Source organism: Oncorhynchus mykiss, chromosome 16, assembly GCF_057628025.1.
Source record: "Oncorhynchus mykiss isolate SJ-2025 chromosome 16, ASM5762802v1, whole genome shotgun sequence".
Classification (NCBI taxonomy): Eukaryota; Metazoa; Chordata; class Actinopteri; order Salmoniformes; family Salmonidae; genus Oncorhynchus; species Oncorhynchus mykiss.
In genome coordinates this window covers 53,884,590-53,903,560 of record NC_143037.1, presented here as the reverse complement: position 1 = coordinate 53,903,560, position 18,971 = coordinate 53,884,590, and the positions used below count along the sequence as shown (strand labels likewise).

The 18,971-nt window shown below is 43.4% G+C and overlaps 1 protein-coding gene across 2 annotated transcripts in view; it reads right to left on the bottom strand.

The window, feature by feature from the left end:
• nphp4 (nephronophthisis 4) overlaps positions 1 to 18,971 on the bottom strand; it is a 193,594-nt gene that overhangs the window by 109,200 nt on the left and 65,423 nt on the right. The window contains exons 7-8 of one of the 2 annotated variants that reach the window (XM_036947178.2): positions 11,580 to 11,770; positions 4,428 to 4,557 (exon numbers count right to left, since the gene is read on the bottom strand). In XM_036947178.2, the coding sequence (XP_036803073.1) occupies positions 4,428 to 4,557; positions 11,580 to 11,770 (321 nt within the window). The remainder of the gene's footprint in view (positions 1 to 4,427; positions 4,558 to 11,579; positions 11,771 to 18,971) is intronic. The other variant, XM_036947179.2, reaches the window with a different exon arrangement.

The following is an 18,971-nucleotide window of genomic DNA, read 5'->3' as shown; positions in this document are numbered from 1 at the left end:
CCTGAAAATGCAACAACAATACTCCCCATCCAACCTGACAGAGCTTGAGGGGATCTGCAGAGAAGAATGGGAGAAACTCCCCATCCAACCTGACGGAGCTTGAGAGGATCTGCAGAGAAGAATGGGAGAAACTCCCCAAATACTGATGTGTCAAGCTTGTAGTGTCATACCCAAGAAGAATCAATGCTGATATTTCAGATCTTATTTTTTATAAATTTGCCAAAATATCTAAAAACCTGTTTTTCTTTGTCATTATGGGGTATTGTGTGTAGTTTGATGAAAAAAAAGCAACTGAATCAATTTTAGAACAAGGCTGTAATGTAACAAAATGTGAAAAAAAGTCAAGGGGTGTGAAAACTTTCTGAAGGCACTGCATACTTAAAAATTGCCCCACTTTGATATTGCACATTAGGGTAACATAATATTGTGTATAATTTATGGGAGAGATGTTTGAACGTTTAAACAAATTTGGGATCGTTAGTTTAGAATTATTATCCTTTTTTTACCGAATTAAAATCACAGTGCAGTTATCACAAAACGACCATTAAAAAGGTCCCGATCGTCATCATTAACAAATACTTAACACAAAAATGATGTATGTAGGGGGAGATATGCAACTTTCAAATGATTTGCCACGGATAAAAAGCTTAGTTTGACCACATTTTCCTGGTCCTAGAGTCCTGAGGAGAGTTTTTACTTTCAATAATTGTAAAAAAATAAATAATAATAATTAAAATATAAAAATGGGCAAAAATGTTGTTACGAGGCTTTCCTCAGACAGCGAAGTAATTACAATAATACTATGGTACCAGAGACCGAGAATTACCACTGCACTATCACTATAATATAACACATTGTGGCAGACGGTAATTACAGAGTGTACCAGGGCGGGTAATTGCACGTTTTCTGCACACGTTTTCCTTGCTCGTCAACATTCTGTGTCTCAGACCTTCCTCCTGTGCGGTTAAAGGAAAAATCCACCCCAAAACTATATTTTTGTACTTATTTTTAATTAGTCCATTGTTGATACAGTCCCAAAATGTTTTGCATGTCAGCAGTCAAGTTTTCAAGATATTGGACTTTCAAGAAGCAAAGTGTCACTTGCCACATCATCATGACATTTTGGGACTGTATCAACAGTAGAGTAATACAAAATGATATAAATATATATTTAAAAATAAAATCCCCCTTTTCATTACTCCACTGTTGAGTGATACTGCACCAGTTTTTGAGTATAGTTTTCCTTTAAGTAAAGTAGAGGTGGGGGGACCCTCCCTCTGTCTGTCTGAAGCCTATGAAGCCCCCTACGAAGGCCCCTATGAAGGCTATGAAGACCTAGTAAGCTGACTGAAGATTGCTGAGTAATGCAGGCCCTTGAGGAGCAGAGAGAGAGTGGGCAGTCAATACGTTTGACTGCAGGCAAAATTGCTTGTTTGAAGTTCGTCAACCTCAGTGGCTAGGCTCCTCCGGGCTCAACCAGCTCCCATGCCTCTCTTCTCCCCCTTTCTCTCCGTCTCGCTCTTTCCCTCCCTTCCTCTCTCGCTCTCTCTGTCTCACTCGTTCCCTCCACTGATGGAAACATACAAAATGTGGGTTCAAACATTCTCAGGGAAAAGGGGAAGAAAATAGAGAACTGGGGGGGGGGGGGGGGGCAGCCAGCCAGCAGAGGAAACTCTGCAATTAAAAATCAAATGAGGAGAACAATGACACAGCAAGGTTTTCCTTTTGGGGGTGCTGGGGGGAGGCTGAGGGGCCAAATAAGTTCTTGCAAAATGAAGGACGTCATCCACACCCTCAGGACGAGTCAAAACTTTGTCTCACTTTTCAATCTGCAGTTGGTGAGTGATGCAGTGTTGGAGGTGATCAGAGCGTGTGAACTGTGGCAGTCTGGCCATCGAGTCACTGTTGAGCGATTGGTACCCGACTGCATTGTGTTACCATCTGAGTGAAAGCATTTTAAAAGTTGTTTACTCTACCACCACCTTGCTCAATATGAGGAAGGTGTTCCTAATGTTTGGTATAGCCAGTGTATAATCACCAAAGTAAGCAGAACACATACACATACACGGTCATAACAGGAACCAACTTATATATACAGGATAATTGGGGTTTTGGCAATTTGGCCAAAGAGTACAAACATAGACAGTGCACAAGGAATACTTGAATATGGTAGAACAGCGAATTAACTTGATGGATGGAAGTGGGGCTCGAAACCACGCTGCCAAAAGGCTGAAATGTCCTAAATGACAGAAACTGTGGTACTATGAACACATAAACTGTATAAGTTACGAATGACACCATCAAATATGAGATCTCATCTACATGACAGCTGAACAAAGCTAGAAGGCAGCTTGCCACTTGCAGCACAGAGACAGAGTATCAAAAGATGTGTTATCTGAGGAGTTTGACATCGATGCACAGGGTCGTTGTTGAGCTCACTCCTCTCCTCCACTCCCCATCGATGGAGAGATAATAGACCCCATCAATATTCCAGACCTCCCTGAACTTTGGAGCGGGTCACAGTCCCCCATACACCCCCCCCCCCCGCACGCGCGCCTTCCCCCATCCTCAGGTGGCGATACCTACCCGCTCCCCTCATCACTCACCCTCAGGCAGATCATGACAGAGCTCTAAATATACCTATGCACCGCTGACTGCAATTAAGCTCCCTGCCTTCCTCTCGCAAAATAGCTCTCACCTCATGGAATATTCATGAGGTGTGGTGCTGTTGGGTGAGGGGGTTTGACATGTCACCAACACTTGTCTATCTTCTCCGCTGAGTGACATATGTGACTTTGTGCAGTGTGCAAGAGATAGGGGATAGGATCGATACAGGGTAGGGTATACAGGCCAATCTTTGCATCTCTCTCTCGCACTCTTTGCATCTCTCTCTCTCGCACTCTTTGCATCTCTCTCTCTCTCGCACTCTTTGCATCTCTCTCTCTCTCGCCATCTTTGCATCTCTCTCTCTCGCCATCTTTGCATCTCTCTCTCTCGCCATCTTTGCATCTCTCTCTCTCGCCATCTTTGCATCTCTCTCTCGCCATCTTTGCATCTCTCTCTCTTGCCATCTTTGCATCTCTCTCTCTTGCCATCTTTGCATCTCTCTCTCTCGCCATCTTTGCATCTCTCTCTCTCGCCATCTTTGCATCTCTCTCTCTCGCCATCTTTGCATCTCTCTCTCTCGCCATCTTTGCATCTCTCTCTCTCACTCTTTGCATCTCTCTCTCACTCTTTGCATCTCTCTCTCTCACTCTTTGCATCTCTCTCTCTCTTTGCATCTCTCTCTCTGTGTGTGTGTGTGTGTGTGTGTGTGTGTGTGTGTGTGTAGCAAATGTTCGTTTTTTTAAATCAGTTTTCGAACCATTAAGCATTATCCAATCAGGCAAGTCAACAGAGAACCTGTTTACATCAACAGTAAAAGTCTGACTGGCTCTCGAGTGGTGAGATTGTGAGGATGGGCGTCAGTAAGTGGCTGCGTCCTAAATTACCTTCTATTCCCTATATAGTGCACTACTTATGACCAGAGTCCTATGTGCCCTGGTCAAAACTATTGCACTATGTGCACTATATGTAGAGAATATGATGCCATTTGGGACACAGACAGTGAATGAGTGAAAGCAGGCCTACAGTATACTGTGTACATGGAGTGGAATGCTTGTTATTGTTTCGGTTTTAATTGGTGGCTCATTAGCCCAGGAGTTTGCAAGGGACAGCACATTCACAGACACTAAGAGCGCCCACCCCTAGCACACTGCATCAAGGCTAAAGCCCACCAACGCACATAATTGGCCAAATATTTGGTGTTGCCATACCGTCTGCGTCTAGCTAACTAAACCACCCGTATTGTAAATGACTTCCCTAGGGACATTTTGATTCTTGGATTGTTGATTTTTCTCTCTCTTTCTGAGTTGATGATGTCTCTCCAACAGACTCTTTCTCTTCCAGTTAGCCTTTTTGTAGATAATGGTTTCCTACCCTTGTCCTGGTTCCTCCCTGTTTCAATTGGGAGGGGATAATCTTTCCCATGCTCTCAGGCCATGCGTGTGTGTGTGTACACGTGTATGAGCTAGGCAGCGAGGATGAGAGGCTACCTTGGCTCTGTTCTCCTCAGCTGCTTGCCTTGAAACCTATCCTCTCTTCCCCCTCCTTTTCTCTGCCAGTGTTGTGTTTGTTCTTTTACTAAGGTTGTCTGGCCAAGGATGCCTCTTTAATTTCCTCAGGGAGGAGACCAGGGGAGATGGATCCATGCTCCAAGGACAGGAGAGGATGGCTGGCAGGACAGGCGGCAGTGGGGGGGGGGGGGGGGGGGGGGGGGGTTCAGCAGGGAAAGATGTTCAGTCCAAGGTGCTTGGATCTGTTGTTCCTCTGACTGGGGGATTTCTTAACAGAGCAGACAGAGGAACCGGAACACACCACCCTCTTACCTTTCCGTCACCAATGAGCGACGAGGAGAAGACATACTCAAGCTGGAGGGCGATCCCCACAGCCTGGTGACTGGGCAGCTTGAGCTCCAGACTGCTACGTAGAGCCAGGCTCTGACTAGGACTGGAGCTGCTGGAAAGATAGCACACAGGGAGAAAGAGAGGGAGACATTAAAAGAAAGAGGGAGAGAGAAAGAAAGAGAGGGGCGGGAGAGAGAGAGAGAGAGAGAAAGAAAGGAGATAGATGTGACAAGGGTTGCGAGTGGACAAGTGATCCATGTGGCAGTCACCATACAGTACATGACAGCTTGTCTTGCTAACAGAAAAAAAACATTTAAAAAAATAAAAAAATAAAATAAAAAAAAATCGCTCTACACCAGGTGTTCAACCTGGGGTCCTCTAGGGGCATAACAGAGGTACTGCAGGGGGTTCGCAAAAATATACAAAATAAAAACATGGAATTTGGATTTTATTAGAAAGTTTATGAATATCGCAAGCAACAAGATTTAGAACACTTACTCGTTCAAGGGTTTTTCTTTATTTGTACTATTTTCTACAAGAATCAATCAAGACAAGATGGACAAAGAGTGAATCACAATAGACACTGATACATTTTCTTAGAATAGCTTCTGGTGTGTCTATTATACAGCTTTATCTGTGTTCTGTGGATGTTAGATGACTAAGACGGGTGTCACATCAAATCAAATCAAAATCAAATTAAACACAAAGTGCAAGGCACTTCTCTGTCTGTAAGGTTAGGCTATGTGCAGGAGGCACACGCAACATAGCTTCTGCGTGTAAATCAGCTAGAAAGATGTGTCGGCATCGAGTAATTGTCTCTGGCCCCCTCCCAGTTAGGGGGAGTGATGAGCTCTACAGCAGAGTCTCACAACTCAATCGCTGGTTGAAAACTGTTTTCTGCCCCTCCCAAAATATATAATTTGTAGATAATTGGCCCTCTTTCTGGGACTCACCCACAAACAGGACCAAGCCTGACCTGCTGAGGAGTGACGGACTCCATCCTAGCTGGAGGGGTGCTCTCATTTTATCTACCAACATAGACAGGGCTCTAACTCCTCTAGCTCCACAATGAAATAGGGTGCAGGCCAGGCAGCAGGCTGTTAGCAAACCTGCCAGCATAGTGGAGTCTGCCACTAGCACAGTCAGTGTAGTCAGCTCAGCTATCACCAGACCGTGTCTGTGCCTCGACCTAGGTTGGGCAAAACTAAACATGGCGGTGTTCGCCTTAGCAATCTCACTAGGATAAAGACCACCTCCATTCCTGTCATTATTGAAAGAGATCATGATACCTCACATCTTAAAATAGGGCTACTTAATGTTAGATCCCTTACTTCAAAGGCAATTATAGTCAATGAACTAATCACTGATCATAATCTTGATGTGATTGGCCTGACTGAAACATGGCTTAAGCCTGATGAATTTACTGTGTTAAATGAGGCCTCACCTCCTGGCTACACTAGTGACCATATCCCCCGTGCATCCCGCAAAGGCGGAGGTGTTGCTAACATTTACGATAGCAAATTTCTATTTACAAAAAAAAAAATGACGTTTTCGTCTTTTGAGCTTCTAGTCATGAAATCTATGCAACCTACTCAATCACTTTTTATAGCTACTGTTTACAGGCCTCCTGGGCCATATACAGCGTTCCTCACTGAGTTCCCTGAATTCCTATCGGACCTTGTAGTCATAGCAGATAATACTCTAATCTTTGGTGACTTTAATATTCATATGGAAAAGTCCACAGACCCACTCCAAAAGGCTTTCGGAGCCATCATCGACTCAGTGGGTTTTGTCCAACATGTCTCTGGACCCACTCACTGTCACAGTCATACTCTGGACCTAGTTTTGTCCCATGGAATAAATGTTGTGGATCTTAATGTTTTTCCTCATAATCCTGGACTATCGGACCACCATTTTATTACGTTTGCAATTGCAACAAATAATCTGCTCAGACCCCAACCAAGGAACATCAAAAGTCGTGCTATAAATTCACAGACAACACAAAGATTCCTTGATGTCCTTCCAGATTCCCTCTGTCTACCCAAGGACGCCAGAGGACAAAAATCAGTTAACCACCTAACTGAGGAACTCAATGTAACCTTGTGCAATACCCTAGATGCAGTTGCACCCCTAAAAATTAAAAACATTTCTCATAAGAAACTAGCTCCCTGGTACACAGAAAATACCCTAGCTCTGAAGCAAGCTTTCAGAAAATTGGAACGGAAATGGCGCCACACCAAACTGGAAGTCTTCCGACTAGCTTGGAAAGACAGTACTGTGCAGTACCGAAGAGCCCTTACTGCTGCTCGATCATCCTATTTTTCTAACTTAATTGAGGAAAATGAGAACAATCCGAAATTCCTTTTTGATACTGTCGCAAAGCTAACTAAAAAGCAGCATTCCCCAAGAGAGGATGACTTTCACTTTAGCAGTGATAAATTCATGAACTTCTTTGAGGAAAATATTATGATTATTAGAAAGCAAATTACGGACTCCTCTTTAAATCTGCGTATTCCTTCAAAGCTCAGTTGTCCTGAGTCTGCACAACTCTGCCAGGACCTAGGATCAAGAGAGACGCTCAAGTGTTTTAGTACTATATCTCTTGACACAATGATGAAAATAATCATGGCTGCACACTGGACCCTATTCCAACTAAACTACTGAAAGAGCTGCTTCCTGTGCTTGGCCCTCCTATGTTGAACATAATAAACGGCTCTCTATCCACCGGATGTGTACCAAACTCACTAAAAGTGGCAGTAATAAAACCTCTCTTGAAAAAGCCAAACCTTGACCCAGAAAATATAAAAAACTATCGGCCTATATCCAATCTTCCATTCCTCTCAAAAATTTTAGAAAAGGCTGTTGCGCAGCAACTCACTGCCTTCCTGAAGACAAACAATGTATACGAAATGCTTCAGTCTGGTTTTAGACCCCATCATAGCACTGAGACGGCACTTGTGAAGGTGGTAAATTACATTTTAATGGCATCGGACCGAGGCTCTGCATCTGTCCTCGTGCTCCAAGACCTTAGTGCTGCTTTTGATACCACCGATCACCACATTCTTTTGGAGAGATTGGAAACCCAAATTGGTCTACACGGACAAGTTCTGGCCTGGTTTAGATCTTATCTGTCGGAAAGATATCAGTTTGTCTCTGTGAATGGTTTGTCCTCTGACAAATCAACTGTAAAATTCGGTGTTCCTCAAGGTTCCGTTTTAGGACCACTATTGTTTTCACTATATATTTTACCTCTTGGGGATGTTATTCGAAAACATAATGTTATCTTTCACTGCTATGCGGATGACACACAGCGGTACATTTCAATGAAACATGGTGAAGCTCCAAAATTGCCCTTGCTAGAAGCATGCGTTTCAGACATAAGGAAGTGGATGGCTGCAAACTTTCTACTTTTAAACTCGGACAAAACAGAGATGCTTGTTCTAGGTCCCAAGAAACAAAGAGATCTTCTGTTGAATCTGACAATTAATCTTAATGGTTGTACAGTCGTCTCAAATAAAACTGTGAAGGACCTCGGCGTTACTCTGGACCCTGATCTCTCTTTTGAAGAACATATCAAGACCATTTCAAAGACAGCTTTTTTCCATCTACGTAACATTGCAAAAATCAGAAACTTTCTGTCCAAAAATTATGCAGAAAAATTCCTCCATGCTTTTGTCACTTCTAGGTTAGACTACTGCAATGCTCTACTTTCCGGCTACCCGGATAAAGCACTAAATAAACTTCAGTTAGTGCTAAATACGGCTGCTAGAATCCTGACTAGAACCAAAGAATTTGATCATATTACTCCAGTGCTAGCCTCTCTACACTGGCTTCCTGTCAAAGCAAGGGCTGATTTCAAGGTTTTACTGCTAACCTACAAAGCATTACATGGGCTTGCTCCTACCTATCTCTCTGATTTGGTCCTGCCGTACATACCTACACGTACACTACGGTCACAAGACGCAGGCCTCCTAATTGTTCCTAGAATTTCTAAGCAAACAGCTGGAGGCAGGGCTTTCTCCTATAGAGCTCCATTTTTATGGAACGGTCTGCCTACCCATGTCAGAGACGCAAACTCGGTCTCAACCTTTAAGTCTTTACTGAAGACTCATCTCTTCAGTGGGTCATATGATTGAGTGTAGTCTGGCCCAGGAGTGGGAAGGTGAACGGAAAGGCTCTGGAGCAACGAACCGTCCTTGCTGTCTCTGCCTGGCCGGTTCCCCTCTTTCCACTGGGATTCTCTGCCTCTAACCCTATTACAGGGGCTGAGTCACTGGCTTACTGGGGCTCTCTCATGCCGGCCCTGGAGGGGGTGCGTCACCTGAGTGGGTTGATTCACTGATGTGGTCATCCTGTCTGGGTTGGCAACAAGTGCTCGGCATATGTGGGAACTCCTTCAAGACTGTTGGAAAAACATTCCAGGTGAAGCTGGTTGAAAGAATGCCAAGAGTGTGAAAAGCTGTCATCGAGGCAAAAGGGTGGCTATTTGAATAATCTGAAATATAAAATAAATTTGTTGAACACTTTTTGGATGTCTTCACTATTATTCTACAATGTAGAAAATAGTATAATAAAGAAAACCCCTTGAATGAGTAGGTGTTCCAACTTTTGACTGGTAGTGTACCTATAGTAGAATTATTTAGAATTATGTCAACCGTATTTCTCAACTCCTAATACTGAGCTAATTACGCTCACTGGAGTATCTGACATAGACTTTGAATAAGGAAAAGCAAGTACCAGTTGTGGCAAGTGCCGCTGGCAAGCTTTCTGGACTTGGAAATAAATGTTTTGCCAAAACACATTATAACCTTTGTTTAACCAGCTAGACAGCTGCTATTAGCTAAAATGTGCTTGGAATTACCATTCTAGCTAATAGGCTATGCTAGAGTTTACACTTCCTCTTCCAATTATAATGTGGGGAGGTCAAAATAATGAAAAGGTATCTACCAAAACTATTAATTTTAAAATTGTTCTTGCCATTATCATTCACCTGATGATAATACCAAAATGTGAAAATACATTTTTTGCTAACATATAATTGTGGTCCCTGGATCAGCAGCAAAAAAATAAAAAAAGGTTGAAGACCCCTATTTTACACACTAAATACAAAATCAGTCTTACTCCGGTCCAGCACCTCAAACTACAGAAAGGTATCCAAATTGCCCAAGAATCCACTACACAACAGTATTGTAACTATTCTGAAAGTAGTGGCACAGAAATAGCTGCAACAGTCACTTGTCAATTGAAAAGTTTCTATTTGATGTAGTTTGATTAAATCGATAAGTCTTCTTTCAACCACTGCTAGAATCATCATAAAAAAGAAAGTTAAATAACTAAAGTAATCATCGTTCAGACTGAAGGTCAAACAATGGCTCTACCAAAAGTAAACGATGGACTGTTCAACTGAGCGTTGTGCCTACTTCCTTACAACTGTATTAAAAGGTACAGTGAAGTGGCGTCATTTCTTCTTAGAAAAGGAAAATCACTGCCGATGACAATGATGTTGAGCGGTGCCCACTCCACGCGCCATGTGTTACTGGCCCCATGTGATCCTCGCATTCATATTATTTAGATTTTCATCATTCACAGTTTGCATACAGCCCTGACTGCCAGCATATTGACGAAGTGAGGAAATGTTGTGAAGGTCAGCCGAGTTGCGCTACTCTCCGCAGGCAGAACCCCCCAGGAGACTGGAACAGGCGTTCCTTTGAACTGGGCCCACGAGCAGCCCTGTGTGTGTGTGTGTGTGTGTGAGCGTTGGCTTCTTTCTCAGGCGAAACGACGACAAAAAAATAATAATCTCCAGAATAATTACGGCCTACGCTGTGCTATTCATAACAGCGCTTTCAAATTCTGTGTGACCAGCAAGGGGGGGAACAAGAGAGTTCTACCTACCTCTTTATAAAAGGAACTAAAACACAAACGGCGGTAGCGTCGGATAATGTAGTGTCATTATGATTATTATGGTTATTATGTATGGTGTGCAGCCCAAATGGCACCCTATTCCCTATAGAATCCACTACTTTTCAACAGAGCCCTATGCGCCTTAGTCAAAAGTAGTGCACTATATAGGGTGCCATTTGGGATATAGGCAAGGAGGTGATAGAAACAGGGAGGCCACTTTATCTGATGGGGGGGGGGGCATACTTGACACGCCCACATAGTTGCTATAAATGTGGTGGCATCAGACAAACAGCTTTATTATAAGCGATATGAGATGAATTGATGTTTAGTTTCCTTTTGTTGAGTAAATTGTGCGACACCACTCACAAATACCTACTTTGAATATCACATGATCATCAAATTAGAATGGAATTTGTTTTGTTCGATGTGCGTTCACTAATTCTAAACTAATAACTGAACCAACTCATGAAAGCTGATTTGAATATTGTGTCTTGCCATTTCTAATATGTTGGTATGTGGCCTTATACAAGCACACAGTCATACAAAGTAGTATGTGAGCATCTAAATCTTGATTGGTCATTTGTCTATTACCGTCTATCGATACAGTATATAGATCATTGGTCAAGAGATAAATCGTTGAATACGGTGTGTTGGTGCTGGACTGGAACAAAGCCCTGCACAAGGGTTGGTGATCAGTGTGTGTGTTGGTTTTTTCCTCTCTCATCTAATGTCAATCCAGAGTGTGACTCCATCACCAGCACAACACTGTGTGTTCAGCACCACAAGGAGGCCACTATCACTATGTCAATGGCAGCAGGGTCATACTGATTAGTGCACACTGTAGCAAAACATTTTCCAACGAAAGACAAAAAAATACTGTGTTTCTTATTGTAACATTTCAATTAGTAGTCCCTCCCTGTTTCAGTCCGTTTTCTTCCTTATAATGCCAAGTGAATAGGACCCAGGAAACCCATGCGCTTACAAATACATGAACAGAAAGTGACAGAAACCCACGGTGTCGTAACAACCCTTGCTGTAGGGTTTGACGTGCTGAAGCCATCCGTCGGAAGCTGATTATGTGTGTTTTAGTGCTGATCAGAGTGGAAAAGGGTACGGAACCTATCGCTGACCTTGCATGATCAAACCCAGTTGACGGGGTTAATGTACCAAACCCTGCACTCAAGGATGTAGCCTACCGCTACCAGCCCAGTGAGGCTCCACTCCACTCACCAGTCTCTGGTCAGTGTGCCCTGTCGGGACGTGCCCCCTTTGGTACGTCCCCTGCTCCAATCGGTGGCCTCGGTTGTCTCCAGCACCACCACCTGGGGGCGCTCCAAGAAGCCCCAGCCGTTGTGGACCCCCACGTGGAGCCTCCGCTCCTGGATGACCACCACCGGTGAGCTCTCTGGACCCGAGTGTTTCTGCAGGAGAAAAGAAGAGATCCAATCAGGATGTATTGAGCCAAGGTCGCTCCTCATCCACACACATGTGAACAGACACACACCCACACACTTGGAGTGAGAAGATGCCTAATTGCATGTTGTATAGATAATGAATAAGATCTAGCATAGATGGGGATTTAAATGACACTTACATCTGTCAGGTTGTACAGTTGAGGCCATTAAACTATAAAAGTTGGATACAACTAGGCTATAAAACAGTGCTCACAGACAGTACAAATGTATTTTTAGGTGTACAGAACCCTCTCTACAGCATTCCTCCTGGTACCACCCCAGGACACTGTCACCGTCCCCGTGTGATGAAACATGACGAGACGTCACCCTCACAGCCCGACTTCTCAGCCCGTCTCACAAAGTCTCACACTCTGAGGTCTCACTGATTGCTCTGCTCTGCAAGTACTTTGACTCTGTCTGCTCATTTCATCTGCTGCTCAGCCTCTTAGTGGAGAAGGGGAAAGACCAGAGCCCCATACATGTTTAAAGGAGTGGACCCTTTGCATATAATAGGAGGAGAAAGCTGTGACAATGGAAATGGAAAACAAAAAATAAGATGATTACACTGTGCACAAAGGCATACAATAGCGTACATTTTTTAATTGCTTTCTTGCGGCCCTGTTACAGCGTATACATTATCATAATAATAGCAATGATTCATACTAATGCTGTGATTACGCAAATTGTAACTAATTAATCAGCTAATAATTATTTCAAATCAAACATCTGGGGAACCATTGGTTCTTTTTTTGCATTTTGTTTTTCGCTCGCTCTAATAACGTGACAATCAATCACAGATAAACCGTCATTACAAGCTACCCTATGAAATGAAAAATGTAAATGCGAATGAAGAAGTCAATATGTTTAACAAATAAGTCAATCAACGGGCGGATTGGTTGTCAGCTGTTTTGGGAGTTTGCGCTGCAGCGTGGCACTTGCAGCTGCTAAGTAACTCGGAGAGAGCAGTGAGCGAGATGATTGACTGTAAACTCTCTAACCCTGGGTTCTGGGCCTAACTTCTGTTCCTATGTTACTGCCTGCCTCCCCAGCTTCTGCCTCCCTCTATCTTTCTCATTGCCTCTCTCTCTCTCTGCCTAAACTGTCTCCATATCCACCCACACCTTCCCAATCCAATTAGCATATCAATTGAGCATCAGTATTATATACAGCTGCACGCTGTGCAGCCCACGTATCCTCATCATTCTCTCAATCTTCCTCTCTCCGCCTCTCCTACTCCCTCTCTCCCTCCCTCTCTCCCTCCCTCTCTCCCTCTCTCTCTCCCTCTCTCTATCCCTCTCTCTATCCCTCTCTCTATCCCTCTCTCTATCCCTCTCTCTCTCTCTCCTGCTCTCTTCACGGCAACAGTAAACATCTCTCTCGTCCATCTCTCTCAAGTGGCCGGGGAAGATACAGTAGTCGGGGCTTGTTTATACTCAATGGGGAAATTGTGTTTAACATCTGAAACATTCCCATTTAGATCCGTCAATGCCTTTCGAGGGTCTGCGATAAGAGACCCGAGGCACAAACCCTGAAAAGTTGTGAGATACACTACATGACCAAAAGTATGTGGAAACCTGTTCGTCGAATATCTCATTCCAAAATCATGGGCATTAATAAGGAGTTGGTCCCCCTGTTGCTGCTATAACAGCCTCTTCTGGGAATTCTTTCCACTAGATGTTGGAACATAGCTGTGGGGACTTGCTTCCATTCAGCCACAAGAGCATTAGTGAGGTCTGGCTGAAAGCACAAAAATGACTAGAATGTTGTTGTATGCTGTAGCATTAAGATTTCACTTCACTGGAACTAACGGGCCTAGCCTGAACCATGAAAAACAACCCCAAACTTTACAGTTTGGGCAGGTAGCGTTCTCCTGGCATCCGCCAAACCCAGATTAGTCCGTCGGACTGTCAGATGGTGAAGCGTGATTCATCACTCCAGAGAACGCGTTTCCACTGCAACCGAGGACAGACAATTTTCACTCACTACGCACTTCAGCACTCGGCAGTCCCATTCTGTGAGCTTGTGTGGCCTACCACTTCGTGGCTGAGCCGCTGTTGCTCCTAGACATTTCCACTTCACAATAACAGCACTTACAGTTGACCAGGGCAGTTCTAGGAGGGCAGAAATTTGCCGAACTGACTCGTTGGAAAGGTGGCATCCTATGATGGTGCCACGTTGAAAGTCTGAGCTCTCCAGTAAGGCCATTCTACTGTCAATGTTAGTATATGGATATTGAAGGGGTGTCAACATACTTTTGGCTATGTAGTGTATTGTGGACACCCCTTCAATCTCCATAGACAGGCATTGGCAGTAGAATGGCCTTACTGACGAGCTCCGTGACCGTGTAGGCCACACAAGCTCACAGAACAGGACTGACGATTGTTGAAAGCCGTTATTCTCATTGAAAATACTGAAGGCCGTTATTCTCATAACCAAAAATATTGCATTTTCAGCTATGTAAAGATACTTTTGGCTATGTAGTGTCTTTCCATAACCAAAAATATTGCATTTTCAGTTGTTTGAAGCTGTTGTACAATCCTGAAAGTAAAAGACGCAAATATGAAACTTAGTAACAGATCTACCGCTTCTTCGACTTGCTTTCAATGAGAATAACGGCCTTCAGCAATTGGCGGTCCCATTCTGTGAGCTTGTGTGGCTTATACGGTCACCACGCTCTTCAGTAAGGCCATTCTACTACCAATGCTTGTCTATGGAGATTGCATGGCAGTGCGCTCGATTCTATAAATCTGTCAGCAACAGGTGTGGCTGAAATCGACAAATCTACTAATTTGAAGGGGTGTCCACATACTTTGTAAATATACTGTATAATGAGGCTGATGTGGCAGGTAGCCTAGAGGTTAAGAGTGTTGGACCAGTAACCAAAAGGTCACTGGTTCGAATCCCCAGGCCGGCAAGGTGGAAAATCTGCCTATCTGCAAGGCAATTAACCCCCAAAAACAACTCCTCCCCTGGTGTGGACGTTGATTAATATGGAGGTGGTCCCTGTACAGGGACCGCTCAGCGGAAATTTCAGAGCGCCACCTATAGTACTTTACTTAGTACTCGTTAAATCTCAAACTTTCATTAAAACACACATGCAAGGTACTGAATTAAAGCTACACTCGTTGTGAATCTAGCCACCAAGTCAGATTTGTAAAATGCTTTTCGGCGAAAGCATGAGAAGCTATTATCTGATAGCATGCACCCCCCAAAATACCAGCACGAAACGTAAACAACAGATTTTGCGGTAGCCGGCGCTACCCAAAACGCAGAAATAAAATATAAAACATTCATTACCTTGGACGAGCTTCTTTGTTGGCACTCCTATATGTCCCATAAACATCACAATTGGGTCTTTTTCCCGATTAAATCCGTCATTGTATACCCAAAATGTCATTTCCTGAAGGCCAGTCTGATGCTGCAAAAAGTCCATTTACAAGACGCAACGTCACTTTTTAAAATTACAAAAGTCGCCTATAAACTTTTACAAATCACTTCAAACGACGTTTCTAAACCAACTTTAGGTATTAATAAATGTTAATGATGTATCAAATTGATCAAGGGGGCGATCTGTATTCGATAGCAGCAAGTCTGGAAAACATCGTCCATTTTTTCAGTTTCACAACATACTGTGGTGCGCCACAAGAAGGGAGGGGTCTATTCGTGTTGTAACCAAGGATAAATGATTCTGATATTGATAGCAATGGTGACATCGTGTGGAAGCTGTAGGCGTTTACAGGGGGTTCGCATATATTTTCTCTCGTCTTAAACAACTCATTGAATGGCGGACAAATATTTTTGTTTTGTTTTTGGTAAACAGTTTTACCAGGGATTTTTATTCCTAAACACGTTCTGTTATAGCCACAGACCCGATTTAACCAGTTTTCTATCCACACATACTTATCATATGCATATACTATATTCCTGGCATGAGTAGCAGGACTTTGAAATGTTGCACGATTTTTAACAAAAAGCTGCGAAAATTCGCATCATACATAACAGGTTATTAAGGCAGCCGACTCCGTACCTCTCTGATTCAGAGGGGTTGGGTTAAATGCCGAAGACACATTTTAGTTGAATGCATTCAGTTGTGCAACTGACTAGATATCCCCTTTCCCTAAATATACACTGACTCACTGTGCCTAGCTCGGGCCTATGGGACAGCCACAGTACGAGGCACAGAGGCAGTCATTTTCTGGGCCATTGCCTGTTTGAAATAGAACGCCCATAAAATGTCACATACGATTCTTCTACACCTAAATCGTATGTCTTTAGGCATTAAAAATCTTACAAAAAAAGCACACGAGCCTAGTTTGTTAAATGGAGTGGCTGCAGTTCCAGATTCTCTGGAAAACCGATTTGCCGTGGCTAACGATAATGAGATTTCTGCGCATGTGCAGGATTTGTATTTTGTTGATATAGCTGGTGCCCACCTCCACTGCCTATGTAGCTGCTGCTCTGTGCTCCGCTGCTGCTTCCCCCTCCTTGAAAGGCGATGAACGCCTTTGTCTGGTGCAGCCTACAAACTTCATGTCGTACACAAAGTCCATGTTCTAACTAACTATGGCATTCCATGCCTCAGTAGGCTATTAAGCATAAGTGCGATTTCATGTTCTTATTCTCAGGAGAGGAGTTAGGCTACATGCAGCTATTTACATGTTGTACACAAAACATGATTAATTTTTTTTCCACCCCCAATGCAAAACTCAAGTCGTGAATTACATGCAGCCATCTAGGCAGCATATCAAACACGAGCAAGACACAGACACGCAGTCTAATTAGCGATTGAAAATGTATTTTTTCTTTGCAAACATTGGCTATGCAGAAGGCAGACAGGCAGTCAAAGTAGTAGTGTTATTCATTAGCGTCTCTGGCTAGTGGCTACGAAATGGCAGCAAATACAAAAATCTGCCAACATCATCAGACAAAACGCAGATTGTTTTTGCTCCAGTGCAATGTGTAGGGACTGCATCCTGCTTGTGTAACTGCAATATCCATTATAACAGATAGAGAAGGTTTGAGCCTTCATAATGGCCTTGAATGTTTAGCTGTGCAGAAAAATGAGGCAGACATAGGCTGGGTTCGAAAGCATCAACACTGTGATGCATCATGGGTAAATTGTGGCTGACTGACTGATCTACAAATAATCGTTATTTTTGATGCAAGGTGATTTGTAGAGCAGTCAGCCTCGACTCGCCTTTAAAGTCGGCTGCAATGTCGAACGTGTCCACAGGCTACATCATCATGGTTCAGAAGAGGGTAAATAAAGAGAGAAACGTGAAGAGAGGTGGAGTGTGAACAGCAGCGAAGTAGAAAAAAGTGTGTGCCTAAAACAACCCGTGGAGAAAGAGGATTCCAGAGGGGGGGGGGGTGAAAACTCTGCATTCACAGCCATGGCCTTTGTTAAAACAACAGGCTCCATCCTCTAAATATCCATAACCTTTTTCAGTCAAATACAATTACCAGCAGTCCTCATCACAAACATAGCATACAGTTTGAGTATGACAACCATGACAAGAAAATAATGCAGAGAGAGACAAACAAAAAAGCCGTCATTCTAATTACAATTCTTATTCTATCTATGCTGGAGGCAACTCAACACTGTGATGATTAAAAAAAATCATTGCCTCTAAGTTCCTACTGACAACAGAGTGGCGGCTAGCAGTATAAGTGTTACAAGAACCCCACAAATGATTGCTTTCAGCTACATTTAGATTACAATTATGATTATGCCTTCTCTGGAATCTATCTGTTCTCTCACTCTTTCAACATCTCCAGTGTGAGGAGATGACAGGAGATGGCACTGTTTTATCTAGGACAGGACTGTAATGAAGTGATTGAGGGAGAGAGAGTGCTGTCTGAAGCTTCTAACAGGCAACATCTGTTAAAACCCATCCCCTCTCTTGTCGCCCCTTCCACACGCACCCTTCTCTCATATCTGTCTATCCACCTCTCGCACTCCATCTGACATGCTTTCTTTCTCCTATATCCCTCCTATATCCCTTCCTCCCTCCAACTCTGTCTATCCTCTGGCTGCTGCCATCACAGATTTGTTTTCCGATCCTAAAATGTCAATATTTGAAAGCTAAGAAGCTTACAGGGAACAATTAAATGGTCCCTAAGTTAAATTATACTCCATTTCCTCTATCACAGAAGAGGGGAGTAGTCCGAGTGATGAGCGCATAGCGTGGGGCACAGGCGAGCCAGAGCTCAGGACACCCTGCAGCTCCTCTCGCTCTCTCCCCACTAGACAGCTTTTATGTTTCATCTGTAATAAATAAACAAATTTATCATCATTATGATGTAACCCGGGACACTTTGCTTCATGAAAGTCCAATATCTTGAAAATATTACTGCTGACATGTGACTTTATCAACAGTGGACTAATGAAAAAAGTGAATTTCCCCTTTAACTGGCCATCCACGGGAGATGTCCATGGGTCTCTCTCTGTCGCTCGCTCTCTGAGAGTCACCACCTTTGTTAACAGTGGTGGTAGAAATTGTGACCCGGTCTCATCATGCTACCGTGCGTGCGTACAGCGTGGTAGACTAGTCGTAGACACGTGAGCACAGTGGATCAAGCCGCTGTGACAGCGCAAACGTCTTAGTTATTTAAACTACCAGAATTACAGTTTGTTTAAAAAAAGAGAGTCTCATCTGTGCATATTAGGAGGCAATTTATTGCCATGCTTTGTTAACAGTGTAAACAAAGTAGTTGGTTGCTTGAGAGTAGGGTTGTTGTTGTTTTTTTAGCTTCCAATTCGTGCAGTAGCCCAGTGTGGGAGTTGTTCAGAGAAACCAGAACATTCTGTTCAGTCAGGAGTTCAGACGAGGAGAAAATGAACTCTTCTACATTCCAGCTTTTTCAATGGCTGTGTATGTCTGTTATGTCGTGTCAAGAGTAAGAAAATGATGCCTTAATAGACATGGCCTTGGGGCCACGAGAATAAATGCTTTTTCTCTGCAAAAGACATAGGTTCTTAATGCTCCTTAGAAATCAGCGAGAGAAATAAACCTACAAGTCAAAGACAATTATATTAGAATAAGATATCTTATCTTTTCACAGGACAAAAAAGGAAAGAAAGTGCAAGCTATACATTAATGCTGAGTGCTGTAGTGGTGCACATAAAGGTAACACCTCAGACCCACCTTGGGATGAGGCTTGAGGC